Source organism: Thalia democratica, chromosome 1 (assembly GCF_965202585.1).
Source record: "Thalia democratica chromosome 1, ktThaDemo2.hap1.1, whole genome shotgun sequence".
NCBI classification, from domain to species: Eukaryota; Metazoa; Chordata; class Thaliacea; order Salpida; family Salpidae; genus Thalia; species Thalia democratica.
In genome coordinates, this window is record NC_139165.1 from 71,115,988 (window position 1) to 71,134,923 (window position 18,936).

The 18,936-nt window shown below is 25.9% G+C and overlaps 1 protein-coding gene across 1 annotated transcript; it reads left to right on the plus strand.

The window, feature by feature from the left end:
* The first annotated feature begins 1,087 nt into the window (after window positions 1–1,087).
* On the plus strand, window positions 1,088–14,158 carry LOC145845953 (transmembrane anterior posterior transformation protein 1 homolog). The gene is made up of 11 exons (XM_082952925.1): window positions 1,088–1,220; window positions 2,372–2,505; window positions 4,971–5,092; window positions 5,170–5,329; window positions 6,150–6,285; window positions 6,745–6,899; window positions 8,481–8,631; window positions 9,853–10,034; window positions 12,476–12,552; window positions 13,011–13,346; window positions 13,456–14,158. The coding sequence occupies exons 1-11, from the start codon at window positions 1,181–1,183 to the stop codon at window positions 13,724–13,726; spliced, it is 1,764 nt and encodes a 587-aa protein (XP_082809051.1). The 5' UTR covers window positions 1,088–1,180; the 3' UTR covers window positions 13,727–14,158.
* The last annotated feature ends 4,778 nt before the right edge of the window (window positions 14,159–18,936 follow it).

Below are 18,936 nucleotides of genomic sequence, written 5' to 3' on the forward strand. Positions count from 1 at the left end.
AAATGCAACTCAAACAGAGGCAACTCCAGTATAGGCAACTCGAGCTGAGGCGACTCGAGCACTGGCAAATCGAGCAAAAGCAACTCGAATAGGGAAAAATTGAGCACAGGCAACTCGGATTTTTTTTTTCTTCACCTCCTAAGAAAAAAATCACGCAATACCACTTGTGCATAGTGTGTAAATATTACTTAATTATTTATTATAATTATTTATACAAATTTAGTTGAGTTTATGGTTAATTAAACTTTTTTAAAAAGTAATGAAAATTATATGATATTTTTTTTATTTTTTAAAGTATAAACTTCTCAAAGTGTTTTAATCGAACCTTAAAATAAAAAATTTTAGCATAAAACAAGAAAATTCAAAGTAAAAATATTTTAGTTTTTTACAATTTTATCTTTTCAAAATAGTTGCGACCTGTATTTCAATTACTTTTATGTCAGCTAATAGTGTTGTTTATCTCGTTTTATAAATTAAGTTAAAGTAAACTTTTCAAGTCTTAAATTTTCTATACTTCTACTTATATTCCTTTAAGATTTAGGCTTAGACTGTATTTTCATTTTTACGTGATTAAACAAATTTATGTACATTATGAATAAACTTTAAAAAAAAGAACCATAACTTATTTCATTAACTTTTTTTTGATACTTTTATTTCTTAAAAAAAAAAAAAAAAATAGTTTAAAAAACTTATATGTTTTACTTGTAAAATAAAAAAGGTATATGGTGTTCGACTCGATAACTGAACGTTTATTACGTACAACCGGTACTAAAATCAAAGTTTTTTAGTGCTTTTTAGTTTATTAATCAATGCATATTTTTTATAGTAATTATACAACAATAAAATTAATGAATTTGAAAATTTCTTATGTTAGAAAACATTAAATTTAAACTCAAAAAAAAAACTTTTTTTAAAATATTTAAAGAACATAATAACTTTAAACACGATTTCAAATTTTAATTTTTTCAGTTTTAAGCTTTTATTTACTAGAATTATTATCATCATCAATTTTTTCCATAAACGAAAATACCCGAAGTAAAAACCAAACCTTTCTACTCAAAATTTTGCTACAATTGTTCTTAAGTTTATTATGTCTCACATAAGTGCTATTGAACTAAGTTAATTGGTTCCTAAGAATTTTGGAGCTAGTTTTAAAAATTAAAATAACATAGATTCGAAAATGGAGAAAGAGGCAATCAATAATAATTCAATAAGAAAAAGTAAGATTAAAATGAGTAGTTTACAATTTATAATTTTCATAAATTATCTTAAAAAACTGTTTAAAGTTTAGTTGTTTGTTTTTTGTTTAATGTACATAAGAAAATTAAAGATGTAGTTTAGTTATATGATTTACAGTTTGATGATTTTAGAGTAGATATATGCATAGTTTTAGTCTCATTTTTTTCATGTCATATACTTATGTTTATTATTTTTACCATATTTTCTATTCTTATATGTTAATCTATGAACTTATGTTGTCATATTAAATGTTACCCTTATAATGACATCAACATTACTATATCATTTTTAAATTTTCCTTTAGAATTGAAATATATCTAAAAAAATGTTTGCCAAAAAACCTGGAATACTGGAAAAATCTTGAATTTGACAAGTTAGGCTAAAAGTACTAGAAAAATCTGGAATTTTAAACAAAATAACTAGAAAACCGGGAAAAACTTGGAATTTCAAACAATTTTTACATATAAGTAGAAAAAATTTGATTTGACACCAAAAATCTATCATATAGATAATTTTTTTTTTCACAATCCAAAGTACCTTTACAGTATCTAATCAATGTTTTTATACTATTTAACACAGTTTTTTACATTAAATTAAACTTAAAAAATAATTAACCCAAAAATGTGTACTTTTAAAAACCTGTAGGAAATTTTGAAAACCTGGAGAAAATTTGCCAAAAACATTTGGCAACCCTGTAAAAACTAATGTTGTTTATCATTTAAATTATGCATAGCTATTCCCAAAAGTTTTTTTCAAAACCTTTTTACAATATTATTTCCTCTTTTTCATTAAAAAATCCCTGTTAAGCTAATAAATTAAAAAAAATATATACCAGCTCCTAAAATAAAAATGTTTATCAAAATATATAAAAATTAAATTTAGATTTCAAAATGTGTGGAAATCTCTTTCATACATAAAATATAATTCAATTTACAATTCTTAGTATTTATGTTAGGAAAATATTTATAAATTTAAAGGAGTCATTAAAATCAATGATTTTAAAATATTTAATCTCAATAAGCATATTAATACGAAAAAAAGGTATTAAAAAAAAGTTAATTAAATAAAAAACAATGCTGTTTTTGTCATTATTTGTGTAACTTTAAAGAGTTTTATTTTAGCATTTTTTCAGAAAAAGTGTCATTTCTGCAATATTACTTCAAGGAGATAACGCATGGACATTTTATGGACAAAAATGATCCAAGATATTTGGGTAGAAGAGAAAGAGTATATACATTTCTAAAACAGCCTTTTGAAATTGAAAAAGTTAGTTAATTTTTTGTATTGATGATATGAAATTGTTTTCACTTAATGTTAGAAATATATTTAAAAACTTATTTAGACATAAAAATATTTTTGATTTGACATTTTCTGCTACAGCAATACCAATAAAAGTTATTTACTTTAAAATATATTAATTAAAATAGTTTAAAATGTTATAGTATTTGCAGTACAGTGCTTCCTTGCTTATCCGGTTATTTGCTTACCAGCTGGTTTTAGTTGAGAAGTAGATGTATAAAATTCAGCTATAATTAATTTTTACTTGGTTGCCACACACTCACAAAACTCAGGTAATTTAGATTTTTTTAAAACTCAAAACAGTTTTGATATTTTCTAAAAATTTCAGGGAAGTTTAAAGATTTCACAAAAGTATCTGGGAATTTTTTCTATATCTAGAAGTAGAATGAGTGCCAGTTTCGATATTTTGTTCAAAAAAAAAAAAAATATTATTATTATTTAGAATTTTTTCAGCCTTGCGGCTAGTTCTTCAATATTCTTAGAATTAACATTGTAGTTTTATTTTAAGTTTTAAATTAATATTTATCATGACTAAAGTTAACAGTTTAGAGAAATGAAAGTTGTGCTTAACTATGCATTGAAAAGTTCTAAAAAAATTTTTGTAGTTTAATAAAACTATGTTGTACTATAAGTCTTTATTTAAATAGAGGTGTGCAAATTAAATACTTTATTCACAACTGTATTTTATTTAAGATGTAAGTATTTATTAATGTAATATTTGTGTAAGTGTTTAATTTGCACACCTCTATTTCAATAAGCTATTTACATTCCATTATTTGAGCAATATTTTTTAGTTAAGGCATATAACTATATAAGTCCTTATTTATAAATTAAGTTATTTGTTATTTGCTTACAACTACTTGTTTTCAGTAAAAAAAATAAAACATGAGTATAGATTACATTAGAGGTTAATTTTTTATTTGTATTTAATTATAGAACATCTTATTCATTACCATGACAGTGAAATTGCCAAAATATTTTGTATGAAGAGAACCAAGTATTCATACATAACAAACTTTGGCATAGCCCCCCTTTTAAAGATGTTTTGAAGAAAAAAGAGTTTTGTGCTAATCTATTTATTCTATAACATTTATGAATGTTTTAATAAAGTTTTGCAAAAAACTTAATTAGAACTTGTAGTACAAAGCATGAAGAAAACAAAAATACACTACAAATATTTTACTTCAGCACTTTTAAGGAACTTACTGCTGATAAATTTAAAAAAGCCCTATTGACTGATATTTAAGACTTAAACCCAAAAAATTTGGTCCAAATTTCAATGGATGGAACAAATGTGAACATTGGTCTTGCAAAAAAATTTGAAACTGATAGAGAGGCTACAGATCTACCTCAACTCATAAACACTGGGCACATCATTTATGATGTATTCAAGTCCAGATTTGCAGCTACACTATAGAAAATCAAAAAAGTTTTGAAACATCTACATTGCTTGTTTGACCACACATCCGCCAGAAGAGATGATTATGCTGATAGAGCTATTTTAATTTGGCCTAATGTAAACAAAGGTACAATACTAAAAAAAAACTGTCTGTATTGTATTTGTTTTATAATCTTAATTGAATTAACCTTTTAATATTGAATTTTTGAAAACAGTTTTTTTCATAAGTTTAGTAAGCATCTATTGCCGAAGCATACACATACAACTTTCCTTTTATTATTAAAGAAGAAAAATAAGCATGAGGTATAAGTAGTTTGCACCCGAAGCAAAAAAAAAAAGGATTAAAAAAAAACTAAAGAAAATTTAAGGTTACTCATGGAAGTTCCTGGTCACTCAGGGAAGATTTTTTGACTCAAAGAGTGGCAACATGTTTTTAATTAAATTTAAAATTTGTCATAGTTTTGTTTCATTAATTTTTATCTATTTTAATTATTTGTTTTGTTAAAAAGTATAAATATTTTTAAAATTTATCAAAAATTGAGTTTGCAATTTGTTGTGTGCGTTGCCTTAGTACAAAAGAGGTAGGTTAACAAAACATGAACTATTGTTTTATCTTTATTGGTCTAAAGACTAATCTGGCCATAATTACAAAAAAAAACTTGCCTAACATATGGCTAGATAATTGAGGAAGCACTGTATTGTTAAAAAGAATGTTCTATTTAAAAACAGGCAGACTCAGGGTTGCCTCACAATATATGACTAGTTTAAAAACTCCAATTATTTCAAATTGACTCAACTTATTTTGAAAGTTTTGATATTTTTTGAAAAACTTAAGCTGAAAAATTGAAAATGTTTTTTAACAATGCTCGTTAATTTTTTTTTAAAGGTTTAGATGATAAAAAAACAATATTTTTCAATGTTTGTTATTGAATAACACAAAAAATTCTTAATTATTTTTACATTTAATATAGAAATTTTATAAAGGTAATATAAAACTGTATAGATTATAATTTTATGCTCATATTTATAACAGATGATGATATACGGCTGGCTATTATGTCTTGATGTTTCACTTTATACTTTCACGTTTTTACCATGCAGAGTTTTTTATGCCATACTTAGAATTATATTTTTTCCAATTTTGTGGTTGCGAAAGTAAGTTTGCTATTTAAAGTTTCCTAGTTGTTATAATTGCTATTTGAGCTCATCACTTACTCACATCTTTGTTTCAGCAAAGCTTGTATGGATACTGCATTAACTTGTGATATTCTGAAGGGATTATTGTTTGGTATTAGTTTATACCTCATGTCATATATAGACACATCTAAAATATATCATATAGTCAGAGCACAAAACCTGATAAAGCTATACATAATCTACAACATGCTTGAGGTATTTTTACGATATAACTTACAGAACTTAGTCTTGTAAAATTTTTATTACTCACTTAAAACAGTCATCTTAAATATAGATAAGCAGTAAAATATGAATTTTTTTTAATGTTTTAAATACAAAAGTATAAAATATTCAGTAAATTATTTTAGAATGTCAATTTTTGTTAGGATGTTAGTATTGATTTCTTTGCATATATTTTTTAAGTAGGTTTTTAGATAAGGCTGGATATATTAACCAAAAAAAGTCTGAGTTTTAAAACCTTTTATTAAAAAAACAAAGTTAATAAGTAAGTAAGTTCTAATAACTGAAAAAAATATAAATCAAAGGAAGTTAAAGGCAAATTATTATTTGATAACTGTTCTCTGTTTACAATAATAAAGTAGCATATTTTGCTTATTTAACAAGATTAAGGAAAAAAAAAAGTAGTTTGAAATAGTTTTATATGCTTTAAACCACATCAGTAGTCAAAACAATCAAAGGTTAAAAAAACAATATTTTAAACGAAGGTACTTACTTTAACAAAACTAACTAACTCACACATCAAAAAAAAAACAGCTAAAAACCAATTTTAAACAATTAAAAAAGTTTTTTATCTTAATATGTTGATTGTATATGTGTTTTTTTTTCAAAAATACTTTGAAAAATAAATGTGATTTTAAGTTAGTTTTTGTTTTTTATTTTCCTAAGATTGTTTTACCTGATAAGCTTATGTTTAATATTAATACTGTTATTTTTTACTAAAAATTTAAGTAAATAGCTATTTTTTTCTAGTAACTTTTTAAACTTAGCTAGACTAATGTTGACTTATGTATACCAGGTAGGAGACAGGTTGTTTTCATCGGTTGGTCAAGACATTCTTGATGCTTTGTTTTACACAGTAACTGAGTCAAAGACCAAAGGAAGAGAGTTTTGGAGACTTATCCCCCACTCTATATTGGCTGTTTTTTACATAAGTTTGTGTTTCTGTTGTTGATAATATTTTAAAGCTCTTTCTTTTTTTAAGTTCATATGTTATCTTTTGTTTTCATATTAAACAACTAAATATATACAATTTATTTGATTTTTATTTAACAGGGTTGCCACACACTCAAGCTAACTCAGACTAGTTTAGATATTTTTACAAAGTTTTAGGCTAGTTTTTATTAGACTTAAAAAAAAATTAATTCGAAAATTATGTGTTTTTATCAAGTCCTTTTATTATTATTTTGTTTTTTTAGGTAGCTAAAGGATGTTTAAATAAATGTTTTTTAAGGTTTTTGTTCCATAATGTTTTTATTTCAAGTATCCAACACACTCGTGCTAGTTTGATGTAACTCACACTAGTATTTGGTCGCTCAGGCTGGCTTTTTTAATTCAAATATTGGCAACCATTTTCTAATAAACTTTAAATTTACAATAGTTTCTTGTTTCAGCCGTTCAAGCATCTTTAATATTAGTTCAAGCTACCACCCTGAATGTAGCATTCAATTCTCATAACAAAAACTTGCTTACCATCATGATGGCAAACAATTTCGTTGAAATAAAAGGAACTGTGTTTAAGAAGTATGACAAAAACAATCTCTTTCAGGTAATTTGTATAAAAACTTAAAAAACTTATCTTGTAAAGGTAGTTAGTTTTAAAATATGAAATTAAAAATTTGTCTAGAAAAATAAATCTTTATATAATATATAAAGAAATCTCAAAAAAACGGCCATTTTATATTTCACTCTATATCCCTTAACCGTTACACAGCGAAAAATAGTTATCGAAGAATAATTTAAACAGTATAATAACAATAGAGTAAAACTGACTACACAAACAAAGAAATATGTGTTTAATCTAAAACTCATTGAAAACTATTAGTATAAAACACAGTTAAGAGAAGTATAAAGAAATTAAAAACATATAAGCCACACTTAACATAAAAAATCTATTAAGGAATAAAATAACTATAACTAAACTGTTTTTGAAAAATTTCGAGCTGGTTTTCTTGATAAAAATCAAGTTTATCCAAGCTTTGCAAAATAAGAAATGTTGCTAGAGTTTTTAATGGTTTTGATTTTTTTAAACTGTAATAACTTTAAATTTAATCTTTACATACTTGAAATTATTAGCTCAGTATTCTGCTGAACTTTTTGTAGTATTTTAAACTCAGTCTCTTTCATCCTTGATTTATTGAGTTAATCTAAATATTTTTACACATATTAGAATATCTAGTTTCACTCTTTTCTGATATAAGTGTTATGTTAGCCCCATACAACTATTGTCTTAATAAAAATTAACTTGTTCTATAATCATACTTTTCTTAAAATTTGGTAGCAGATCTTAAGCTTTAGGTGTTGCTAAAACAATTCTAATTTATTTGAGTCCCTTTTTATATTGTGTAAACAAATACATACTGACTTTAGTGCTTAAGTTCTTGATAAATTATTGTATTTTTTTTTAAATAGAACTAAATATTGTTTAAATTAACTTGGTAGTGTTTGCTTACAAAATGTAAATGACTGTGATTAAAAAATTAGTTGAGTGAGAAATATATTTTTAAATTTGTAGTTTTAAAGTTTTTATAGTAAGCTGTATTTGCTAATCTATTAAAACTTTTATACAACCTACTTTTGAAATGAATAGTGTTAGTTTTAGTCTTATAAAATGAAGTAGATGTTACGAAACGTATTCTACTTGTTTTATAATTGATTTAATTGGGGTTAATTTTTGCAAGTTTCAACTACAAAATAAAACCTAGCTACAGTTATAAATTGTACGTTCATTACAATTAAAACTTATTAAAATTTTATAGTTAGAGTGTAATGTTTTTGATAAATCGAATGTACTTTTAAGAGTATTTTAAATATTTTTAGTCAGTGTAATTATTATGGTATCATTCTTAAGATTCTAAATATATGTTTAAAATAATGACCATATATGTTGAACTTATTTTTATTTTTATTGAAAAATAAATCATAGCTTTTTTTGTCGTATGTACTGGTAATTTGTTTAGTATATTCAAAAGTGAGTTAAAAATTCACCTGATATGTGTGATATAAAACTAGGTAAACATATAAAAAATATAAATAAAGTAAAAGTAAATATAGAATAGCTTCTTAAATGTAGATATGAATATAGAAAAATATATTTCTAACAAACATTTTGTTTATAACATTATTTTAGATATCTTGTGCTGATGTAAGGGAACGTTTTCTTACCTTCACCTTGATGTTGATTGTCCTCCTAAGAAACATGCAACAATATTCATGGAGTCATGAGCAGTTCTGTGAACTTTTTCCCAACATGTTTTATGTAATTCTCTGTGAGCATTTTAGTGAGTCATGTTTTCGTTTTTACCTTATTCCACATTAATAATTTCACGTATATTTTTCGCCATATTAGTTATTTTAAACAATTTGATTTTAATGTAAATAGAGTAAGTTTTTTAGTGAGATAAATAAAAGTTCATAACATCGAGTAAGCTTTTTTTTTAGCAGTAGAGTTTAAAAAAATGATCACTATATAGTTTAAAAATGTTTTCTTTTAAGTTAAGTTTTCTACTTTTGACATTTTAATGTAGTAATATACATTACTTTCTTGTTAATTTTTTTTTGGTTAAATAGTAGAAATATTTTGGCTATCATTTATTAAAGCTTAGATATATTTATCATCTTGTTATAAAAAATTATCATGTTTAGTTTGTCTGCTAGATTAGTCCTAATAAACAACAAATCAGATCGAAAATGTCTAGTGATTTTTTTATGGTAGTAAGGTGATGTCTAGTGCTTAAAAATTGTTAATAGATATACGTGTGCTTACTAATGCTAGGACAACTTATGACCCGCCAGACAGAGATTACTACTCTGCGACATTTAGCTTTAATACACTTTGTGCAAAGCAAATATAATATTGTCATTACACAGTAGTGCATATTGATATTTATTTCAGTAAAATTATGCTTATGAAAAGTTTTTAAATTTTTGTTGTATAGTTAAGTGGTCTTTTGGTGTCAACCTGTGCACACAAGTGTGCAAGGAAACTTTTTTACTATTTACAGAAAATTGAATTAGGATAAACAATATTTTTTTAATTACAGTTCTCATTCTTAATTCTTAAATCGTCATTTATTCAGTAAGACACTCAAACATAAAAAAGTAGTGAAACTTAATTTAAAAAAAAGTAAGCTTAGTGTGCAAAAAACATTTTAGTGATTTAAGTGCAAGGCCTTTTTAAAAGTGGGAAGACCACTGGTTTAATTTATAAACATTACTTTAAATTTCTAGATAAGTCCGATAGATGAAAGAAATTGTCCAGTAAGTTTAGCTTACAGACTAGAAAAGTAGCCCGCCCCTAATGTAGACAAACTTGTCAAACTGATATAGACCAGGGATTACCAAACAGAATGATATTGCCTACTCTTAGTAATTACTTATTAGAAAAATTGTTGGTGCTTGATCAACCATTCAATTAAAAAAAAAAAAAATTGTTTCAAAAGAACTGGTGTAGAAAATGTTATATCAACAAAACACTCACTACATGATACATATTCTAACAGTTGATTGGTTCAAACACGCGTTCGTGGTCAAGTTCAACAACATATCCATCGAATCGTACAAGGAGTACCGCGCCACCCTCGCATACGACGTGGCGTCGAGCAGGAGAAAGGACACCATATCAGATCACAGTGACGTTGTCAGCAGGAGGCTCGGATTCATCCCCCTTCCGTTGGCCGTTCTAGTGAGTTGATTGCTAGTTTGAATTTTACGAACTAATTCAAATTAAAAAAAGAATTGTCTTGATACTAATTTTGATAAAGAATGTTTTCTACGATACTTTTTTATAAGCATTTCATAATAATTTATTTATTTAGTTTTTACTACCAGCGAATACAGGGTTGCCAAAAAACCTGGAATTCTGAAAAAATCTGGAATTTGACAATTTAGGTTAAAAAGTCTGTAAAAACCTGATATTTGAGGAATTTTCAACAAAAATCACTAAAAAACCTGGAATTTTATTCAAATTTTACATGTTAACTAGTAAAATTTCGATTTGACACAAAAAATCTATTGTAAAGATATAATTTTTTTGTCATGATCAAGCATTTTTTAAAATAAAAGACACATTTAAAGAAGCTTTAAAATATCTTTTCAATGTCGTTATACTATTTAACACAGTTTTTTACCTTAAACTTAATTTTTGACTAAAAATAGACCTTAAAACATGTAGTTTCAAAAACCTGGAAGAAATTTAAAAAACCTGGAGAATATTTTCTAAAAACATTTGGCAACCCTGTTAATACAATTGGCATGTTAACCGAGCAATGCTATGAGAATTCCTTGGTATGTATGTTGTATAAGAAAGCGTAAGAAATTTTATTAAATTTTCTGTAGTATTTTTTTCTGCCTGTTTCTTACTAGTATTTCAATTTAAGTAATAAATTAATAGATTATAGTTTTTTTTATAGTTTTTGTAACTTTTACAACTCTTATACGTGGAAAAATTGAATAAGATTTTAAAATTTAATGTCATAAACAAATTACAAGAAAAAGTAGATCTTTTGTAATATTTTACTCAATGCTTACTTTTTTCCAATCAAAATTTTAGATGTCATTGCTTACGAGGGTTACTTTGGCTCGAATAGCTTTTTTTGTAGTTTTTGTTTTTTACTAAACCTCAATGCCCATTATTTTTAATTTCTTTGACGGTAACTTGGAATTTTTATTTTATTTTAAATAAATTTCTTTTTCTTTGCTCTCACAAATAATTTTCATCAAATGCTGGTTTGATTTCAGTACAGGGTTGGCCACTTTACCTGGAATTTGACAATTTAGGCAAAAAAAACTAGAAAAACCTGGAATTTTGAACAAAAATCACTTAAAAAGCTTGAAAAATCTGGAGTTTTAAACAACTTTTATATGTTAGTAGAAAAATTTGATTTGACACAAAAAACCTACCATATAGATAAAAGATTTTTGTCATCATCTGTTATTGTCTGGTATTAAAAAGCACATTTGAAGTAGCTTTACAGTATCTTTTCAATGTTTTTATGCAATTTAATACAGTTTTTTACCTTAAACTAAAAATAGACAAAAAACAAGTACTTTAAAAATACTAGAAGAAATTTTGAAAACCTGGAGAAAATTTGAAATTCTAAAGAAAATTTGCTAAAAGTCAGTGGTAACCCTTTTAGTTGTGGAGACCCTTAAAAAATTTAACGTTAAAAAAAATTTTTTTTCACTTTTTAAGCTTTTCTCTAAATAAAATAAATGTATATTTTTTTCAATATACTTATTAAACTAAGTTTTTTATGGTGGAAATATTTCTTTTTCCTTAAGTTTTTTTTAAGTTATCCTAAGATATCCCAAAATAAAATTTCCAAAATAATCTAATTTATTATGGCTTTACTGCAAATTTTTATTATTTTTCAAATAATTTTTTTTTAAATGTTCTTATTTAACTAAGATTTATTTTAAGAAAATATTAATTTTTCCATTTTTTTCTATTATATGACCTATGCAAGTTTTACGAAAATTTACATTATTCGAGGGATTTCTGGCTCAAGTGCTATGAATTTATGTAAAACTTGCATAGGTCATATAACAAAAGAAAATAAAAATAGAGAAATAAATATTTCCTTAATAAAAAACTTAGTTAAATTAGAATATTGAAAATAAAATTTATTTGAAAAATGTTATATATTTGCAGTAAAGCCATGATAAATTTTAAGATTTTGGAAAATTTTATTTGGGTATATTTTGGGATATCTTTAAAAAAAAGTTAAAGGAAAAAAAAATCCATCATAAAAACCTAGTTTAATAAGTAAGTAAAAAAAAATATTTTTGGAGAAAAGCTAAAACAAATAAATGAAATTAAAAAAAAAAGTAAAATTTTGAAAGGGGCCCCGCTACTAAAATAAAACCAGAATTCGATGAAAATTATTGGTGAGAGCAAAGCAAAAGAAAGTTATTTAGAATAAAAGAAAATTCCAAGTTACCGTCAAAGAAATTAAAAATAATGGGTTTTAAGGTTTGGTAAAAAACTAGAATTTCAAAAAAAGCTATTTGTGCCAAAGTAACCCTCGTTCGTTGCTTTTCTTAGTTTTTTTATTTCATGTATGAACACTGAACAGTATATAATATTGATATAAATAAACAAATAAATAAGTTTCATACAAATAGATTTTTCACGTGGTTCGAATTTCAGTTGATTTCAAGGGAGTTCGCGGACTAGTTGTGATCGTTCTTGGATTTGTAACGTTAGTTGAATGTTTTTAAGATAGTTATCTAAAATTGTTTATTCAAGTTAGCTGTTAGTAATTTGAATAATAAGAAAAAAGTATTTTTTTTGATGGTTTGACTTTTGTTCCACAACTTTTAAAGTAGATTTTCATAATATATACATTGCATGTAACAATAATGACTCATGCAATTATTAGTTGTCAATTGCCTTGTTGGCATTTTCACATGTTTTATAAACTGTGCTTTAGCTATGGTAGTATTTCTAATCAAATTGTTAATATAAAGTTATACTTAAATATTAACATATTTTTGTTCGTATTTTGTATTATCCCTCTAACTAAGGAATGACTTGTAATTCTCAACTAACTAATGACAATAAAAATGTGGAGCGATATTGCCCTATGTTGAAATAATCAGAATTAATAACTTTTTCAATTACAATTTTTTTCTATTACTATTTAACAATACACTTCAGCCTGCACCTGCTGAAGATAGTCAACAGCCTGGTGATAGTCGGCCAGGCCGTCCACTACATCAAGCAGGACATCAAGCAGACTGTCAAGACCCAGTCCGAACCCAAGAAGCAGGACCAGGGCCTCAAGTACCCTATTTCGGTCATCGACCCGTTCGAGCAGCGCGGCAACCGCACCATCATCAGGCCGATTCAGGTCAGGGAAAGCACCCCGTTCAAGGCGGCCGCCAAAGCGGGTAGCGACAGCGGGGATTTTATCAGGAGCGCGTCGGTGGGAGGATCGTCCAATCAGACGCCGGTTAAGAAGCTTGAAGGGTACAACCTGACTACGGCCGCCAAGTTGGTTTTTTCTAGATTTTGAAAAAATACCCTACTCAATTAAAGTTTATATACAAACTTGCATTTTCAAGAATATTTTTAATTTATTGTTCATATAAACTTTATCCAGGGAGCGATCAATGCGGCCTCCTTCCGTGGACCAGCTTGTCACCGCGGGCAAATGCGGCACCCTTCCCTCCCCAACCAACGATTCCGCCTTCATTCCGCAGTTGACACCGGAAGAATCGCTTTCGGGAACTTCCCTCGCCACGACCACCTCGTCGACCAGCACGGACTCGTCTTCGCAAACCGGGAAGCCCCATTTGCGAAAGAACTCCAAGTTCACAGCGGCGACGACCCGGACCAAGCTGGACTTTGACACGATAGACGAGGAATCTTGAACACATATTTGTTGCCAATGAGTTTTTAGTTTTTAAATATAAAAGAGTGTGGATTTTAATTTTTTTTTTTTGTGAAAGTTACGGCGTCAGGTGAGCGCCGATCCAGAAAGTTTTTGTTCAAATGTTTCTAAATAAAATTTATAATTGATGCATCATCTCTGAAAATATAATTAACATTTTATTAGCTGATTATATAGTAATAGTTTTTTATAATGTCGGAAATCTTAGTAATAAGTATGTACTCAGTTAACTGAGTAGAATGTTTTACAAGTTCAAATTAGCTACAATTGTTTTACGTTTGTTGAGTTTTAAATATTGAAGATGTTTTAAATTCTATTATAAAATATTACTTTTGCCTTAAGTTTTATGTTTCAAAAGTATAAAAGAGCTTGTTTGTTGTGTTATATATAGTGTTTTTTACAATGTTAACTTTATTTGTTAAAACTTATTTATGAAGAAGACTCTATGTTTTGACAGAATTTTTGCCAACTGTTCTTGAAAATTTGTACTAGTTCTTACTCTTGTTTTAAGTTTTATTAGTAAAAGCATAATATTTTACTACTGTGGTAAGCGTTAACAAAATGTAGCTTTTATATCGTTACATATTTTATCTTTTAACATAAAATATAAATAAAAACTTCAGTTCTGTTAATTGAAATCAGTTTTTAATACAAATTATTCTGATAACTACTTGATAAACATCATTGAAATAGAATTTTACAAGTTTAGCTTAAAATCTACAAAATACAGTCCACAAAAAGTTATTTTGCAAGGGTTTTTATCCTAAACAAATTTGATTCAAATACAAAAAACACACAAAGCTGAAAATATAATTTTTGTTAAAAAAAAGCAAAAGACACCGATCTTAAAGTAAATAAATGACCGAATAGTTTATAGTCTTATTGTGTAAGTTTTTACTAATTGCACTTAACTACAACATTTAAAAACTTTTTTATTTGATTCATAGAGTGGAAACAATTCTGAACTACTACTTATGTTAACTTATATTTGTTTGAGTAATTAAAAATAATGTGTTTCATAATTAAATCAGCTATTGATAACTAAATTTTCTTTTAATTTCAAGACCAAGTTTATGAACACAAAAAAACTATAAGTATCTTTTTTGCTCTATATTAATTATAATTAAAGATAAGTATTTTTAGCATAAAATCAGTAAAATATTATTTTACAAAACAGAACAATAAATTTGAAAAATTAAGTAGTATTGAAGATAAGTATACAAAAAAAACTTAAGATAATAAACATAAGCTATTTTTAACTGCTATATAGAAATTTAATTAGTTTATATTGTTCAACCAACCGCCAAATTCAAGTTGTTCTTAACCAAACAAATAAAAATTCTTTTATATTACGGAACTACCAGTTTTTAGAATAAAATTTTAATAGATGATAATTCGACAAAGATTTTGAAGTGGTATCCTTATTCGTTTTCTTTATTATTACTACTTTATAATAAAAACAAGTGAGATGTATTAAAATAAAATTAAAACAAGTTCGTAGTGATTATATACGGTTTTGATGGTATTCTTATTTTTTTATGTTTGATGTGTTAATTTTTACAATCGTGTTTTGTATTTGCTGTGCTAAAATGTGTCCATGACACTGTATTTTTAAATAAAACTTAAAAGTAACCAACTACTGTTTTTGTTAGCTTTTTGTAATAGTTTTATTTAATAATCAAATTTACCAAAGCCTATAAGATGTATTTTGAATTGTAAACACACAGTCTACTGTCATTTATAACGTTTAATGTTTAATTCTTGTTCGTTTAAAACTTCATATTTTTTAATATATTTTATCTTTAGTATTTCTAACTAACGTTTTAAACCCGTTCCGTTTGTAACTTTGATTTTTTAATACCAAATAGTGTTTAATTTTAACTGTATTTCTAGCAATACAGTTTTTTTTTAAATTTTTATTTCTTAATTAATTTTTTATTAGGGTGCTTTTCAGAAAATCTAAAATAGCCTCTATAAAACTTTTTTTAATCAGCTAAAATTTCGCACAGGGTGGTTTGGTGGTAATTGCCAGGCGTAAAAATTTTTCAGCTGAAAACTCAAAGGTCGTCGTATTTACAAGCGCCCTATTGCCCAGTAAAATATTTGTGTTTCAACAGATTGTTATTTTTAACATTCTAATAATTTTTTATATAACTTTAATAACACGATTATTAGTTGCAGTTGAAAGATAAAAAATTGTAATAAAATAAAGATCATTAGAGCAAAAGCCAGGACTTTCATGTGCCGTGAGACAAGCTAAAATTAACATAAAGTTTTAATTAATTTACTCATATCATCAGACCACAAACTCTCGGTAGACTGAGACCCGGGTTTTATTTTTAGTAAAACTCTTCAGTCAGTCGCAACTTAAGGAAATTGCAGTCGTCATTCTACCAATTAGTTTCATTAAAAACGAAACCTGGGTATCAGTCTAGCGAGAGCTTATGAACTTGATAGTACAAGTGTTATAATTGAGTTTTTGAAATTATTTTTATGTTTAAATACAGAATTATAAATTGAAAGAAAATTTAACATAAAAATGATATTAAATTTAGAGCCTTAATAAAAAAAAAATGTTAGTAACAACACAACCAATTTACAATTAAAATAAAAATAGTATTTGCTAAAGATACTTAAACTTCAAATCTAATTTAACAGTCTAAGTAACTAATATTGTTAATTTTCATTACAAAATGTTTTTAGTTTCAGTTATAAAACAGAAAAACTAAATACAAAAAATTTACGCACTTTAAAGTACTGACTATTAAGATTATGAAAATTTAACCACGAGTAAATAAATTAAAACCAAGTGAAATTTTATCATAAACAATAGAATGAGTTTTTAAGTTTTAATAAATTTTTTTGTACTAGTGAACTTATCGAGTAATTTTGGTTACATAAAAATTCTAATTCCGAAAATTCAAATTCTTAAAAAAACATTTTAAAGGGCCACAACTCAAAAATTAATGTATATATTCATGTATAAAATAGGTTTAATTAATATCTACATGCAATTTATTTCTTTTTAGCAAAACTTTAAATGTTTTTGAATATCTAAAAACTACTAAAAGTTAATAAATTTTAAAACTTATTTTAGCCATATCTCAAAAAATATTTAAGACTTTGCGAAAAAAAAACATGGCTTGCAGATATTGATAAGACCTACACAAGTATTTTATACTTTTTTTATAAATACATTACTTTTTTGGGCAAGCTGTCTACACAAGTATTTTATATTTTTTTATAAATACATTACTTTTTTGGGGTAGCTGTCTAATTTGCACGAGCGTACAAAATTGCACGAGGGGACAAAATTGAACAAGTGCACAAAATTGCACGAAGATAATTTTGCACAAAGGTAAAATTGCTTTAAGAAACTTTTGCACGAAGGTTCACTTTTGCACGAAGAAACTTTTGCACGAGCAGACAACTTTGCAATGAGAAATTTTTGCACGGGTTAATTTTTTTTTTAAACTTCTGTAATAATTTTAATTATTTTTTGCTTTTAATATAGTTTTTTTTATAACTGTTACCCCTAACCCTCGCTCTGTAAGTTATTACTTTTATTTTTTATTTATTTATTTATTTTTTATGTTTTACTATCACTTTTACCCCTAACCCTTGCCTTCGGTCAGTAGCTTTTTATTATTTTTTTTGTAATTAATTTTTTTTTATTTTTTTTATTTATGTTTTCTTTTATTTTTTCTGTATTTTTTTACTCTCGTGCAAAAATGTAACTCGGGCAAAATTGACCCTTGGTGCAAAATCGTCTTTGTGCAATTTAGTAACCTCGCGCAATTTGGTAATCTCGTGCAATTTTGTCTTCGTGCAATTTAGACCCGTTCCCCACTTTTTTAGCTGTGGCTCATTAAATTTTTATTTAAATTGAATTTCCTGAATTTGAATAGTCGTGAACCCTGTAATTTTAATATCAAACCAGTAAAATATGCTTTGAATTTTATTAAGTTGTAGTAAAACTATAGATAAACTAAATATTGACTTACTAAATCAAAATCTTAAAAAGTATGAATAGAACAATTACGGAATTGTGTTGTATTTAAAACCTAAAAAAACAATTTGTTTTATAAATTACAGTTTATTATTAACACTTACTATTAAAACATTGGTTTTGCCATTATAACTTATTGTTATCTACTGCAATCTACTGTAACTAAATCACAAATCTCTCACAGTAACCTTTTAGTAAAAATGTTAATTGAGCTCTAACGTAATGAAGTTATAAAGCATAAAAAAGTAAAGTTTTTCAAATCAAGTTAAAATTTTGGACTTAAAAGTTTAATTTGTCATGAAGTTTAAAAGTGTTAATAGTTAGTTCCTAATCTGACAAGACAACATCCTATATGTTTACAGGATATAAAAACCTAAAACGTTGTGTAAAATAATACAATTAACAACTTATTAAACTTTTATTGTCAAGTTATTGTATTATCAAGACTATAATCTCAAGACATACTAATATTTAAATACTAGCTAGGACGTTCTAAATGATTTCATTAATCTTTTAAAATCCTCTAGACAAAAAAATAACTCAAGTTAAGTATTTTTAAAGTTTTTATATTTACTTATATATTTTTTTAATTATAGTCGTTTTAAACTTTGAAATAGAGTATTTAAACTGAAAGTATTTTTAAAGTGTTTTACTTTAAGTTTTTGTTTACTTATTACTTTTTATTTTTATATCAGTTGTGACTTAATTTTTAAAACAATATGTATATATTTTTTAATTAGACACAATTTATTTTAGCTAAGTACTCTTTGTTTAAAATGATTGACAAAGGAACTTGCTTGAGCCTTTTTATCAATTCTAAACTTTATTTAATAGTGACCTTTTAAATGTGTTATTAAATGAATAATTGTAGGACAGAAGGAAATTATTTGTAATTACTTTATGTGCTTAAATCAGGGGTAAGCAAACTGCGGCCTACGATCATTTTTTTATTTTGAATGGGATGCGGCCCATGAGCATGCAACTTTTGTCCACGAAAGAAAATTTTTAAACTTATACTACATGTGCTTTGGTTTTAAACTAAGAGATAAAAGTCTTTGGTACACTTCATGAAGAAATTCAAAAATCACACTAAATATTTTCGGTCTCGTATTAAGACTAAAAACGACAATTAAACTGTAACTAATGCTTGTGAATATTTTTTTCTGAAATTTAACCCGCGA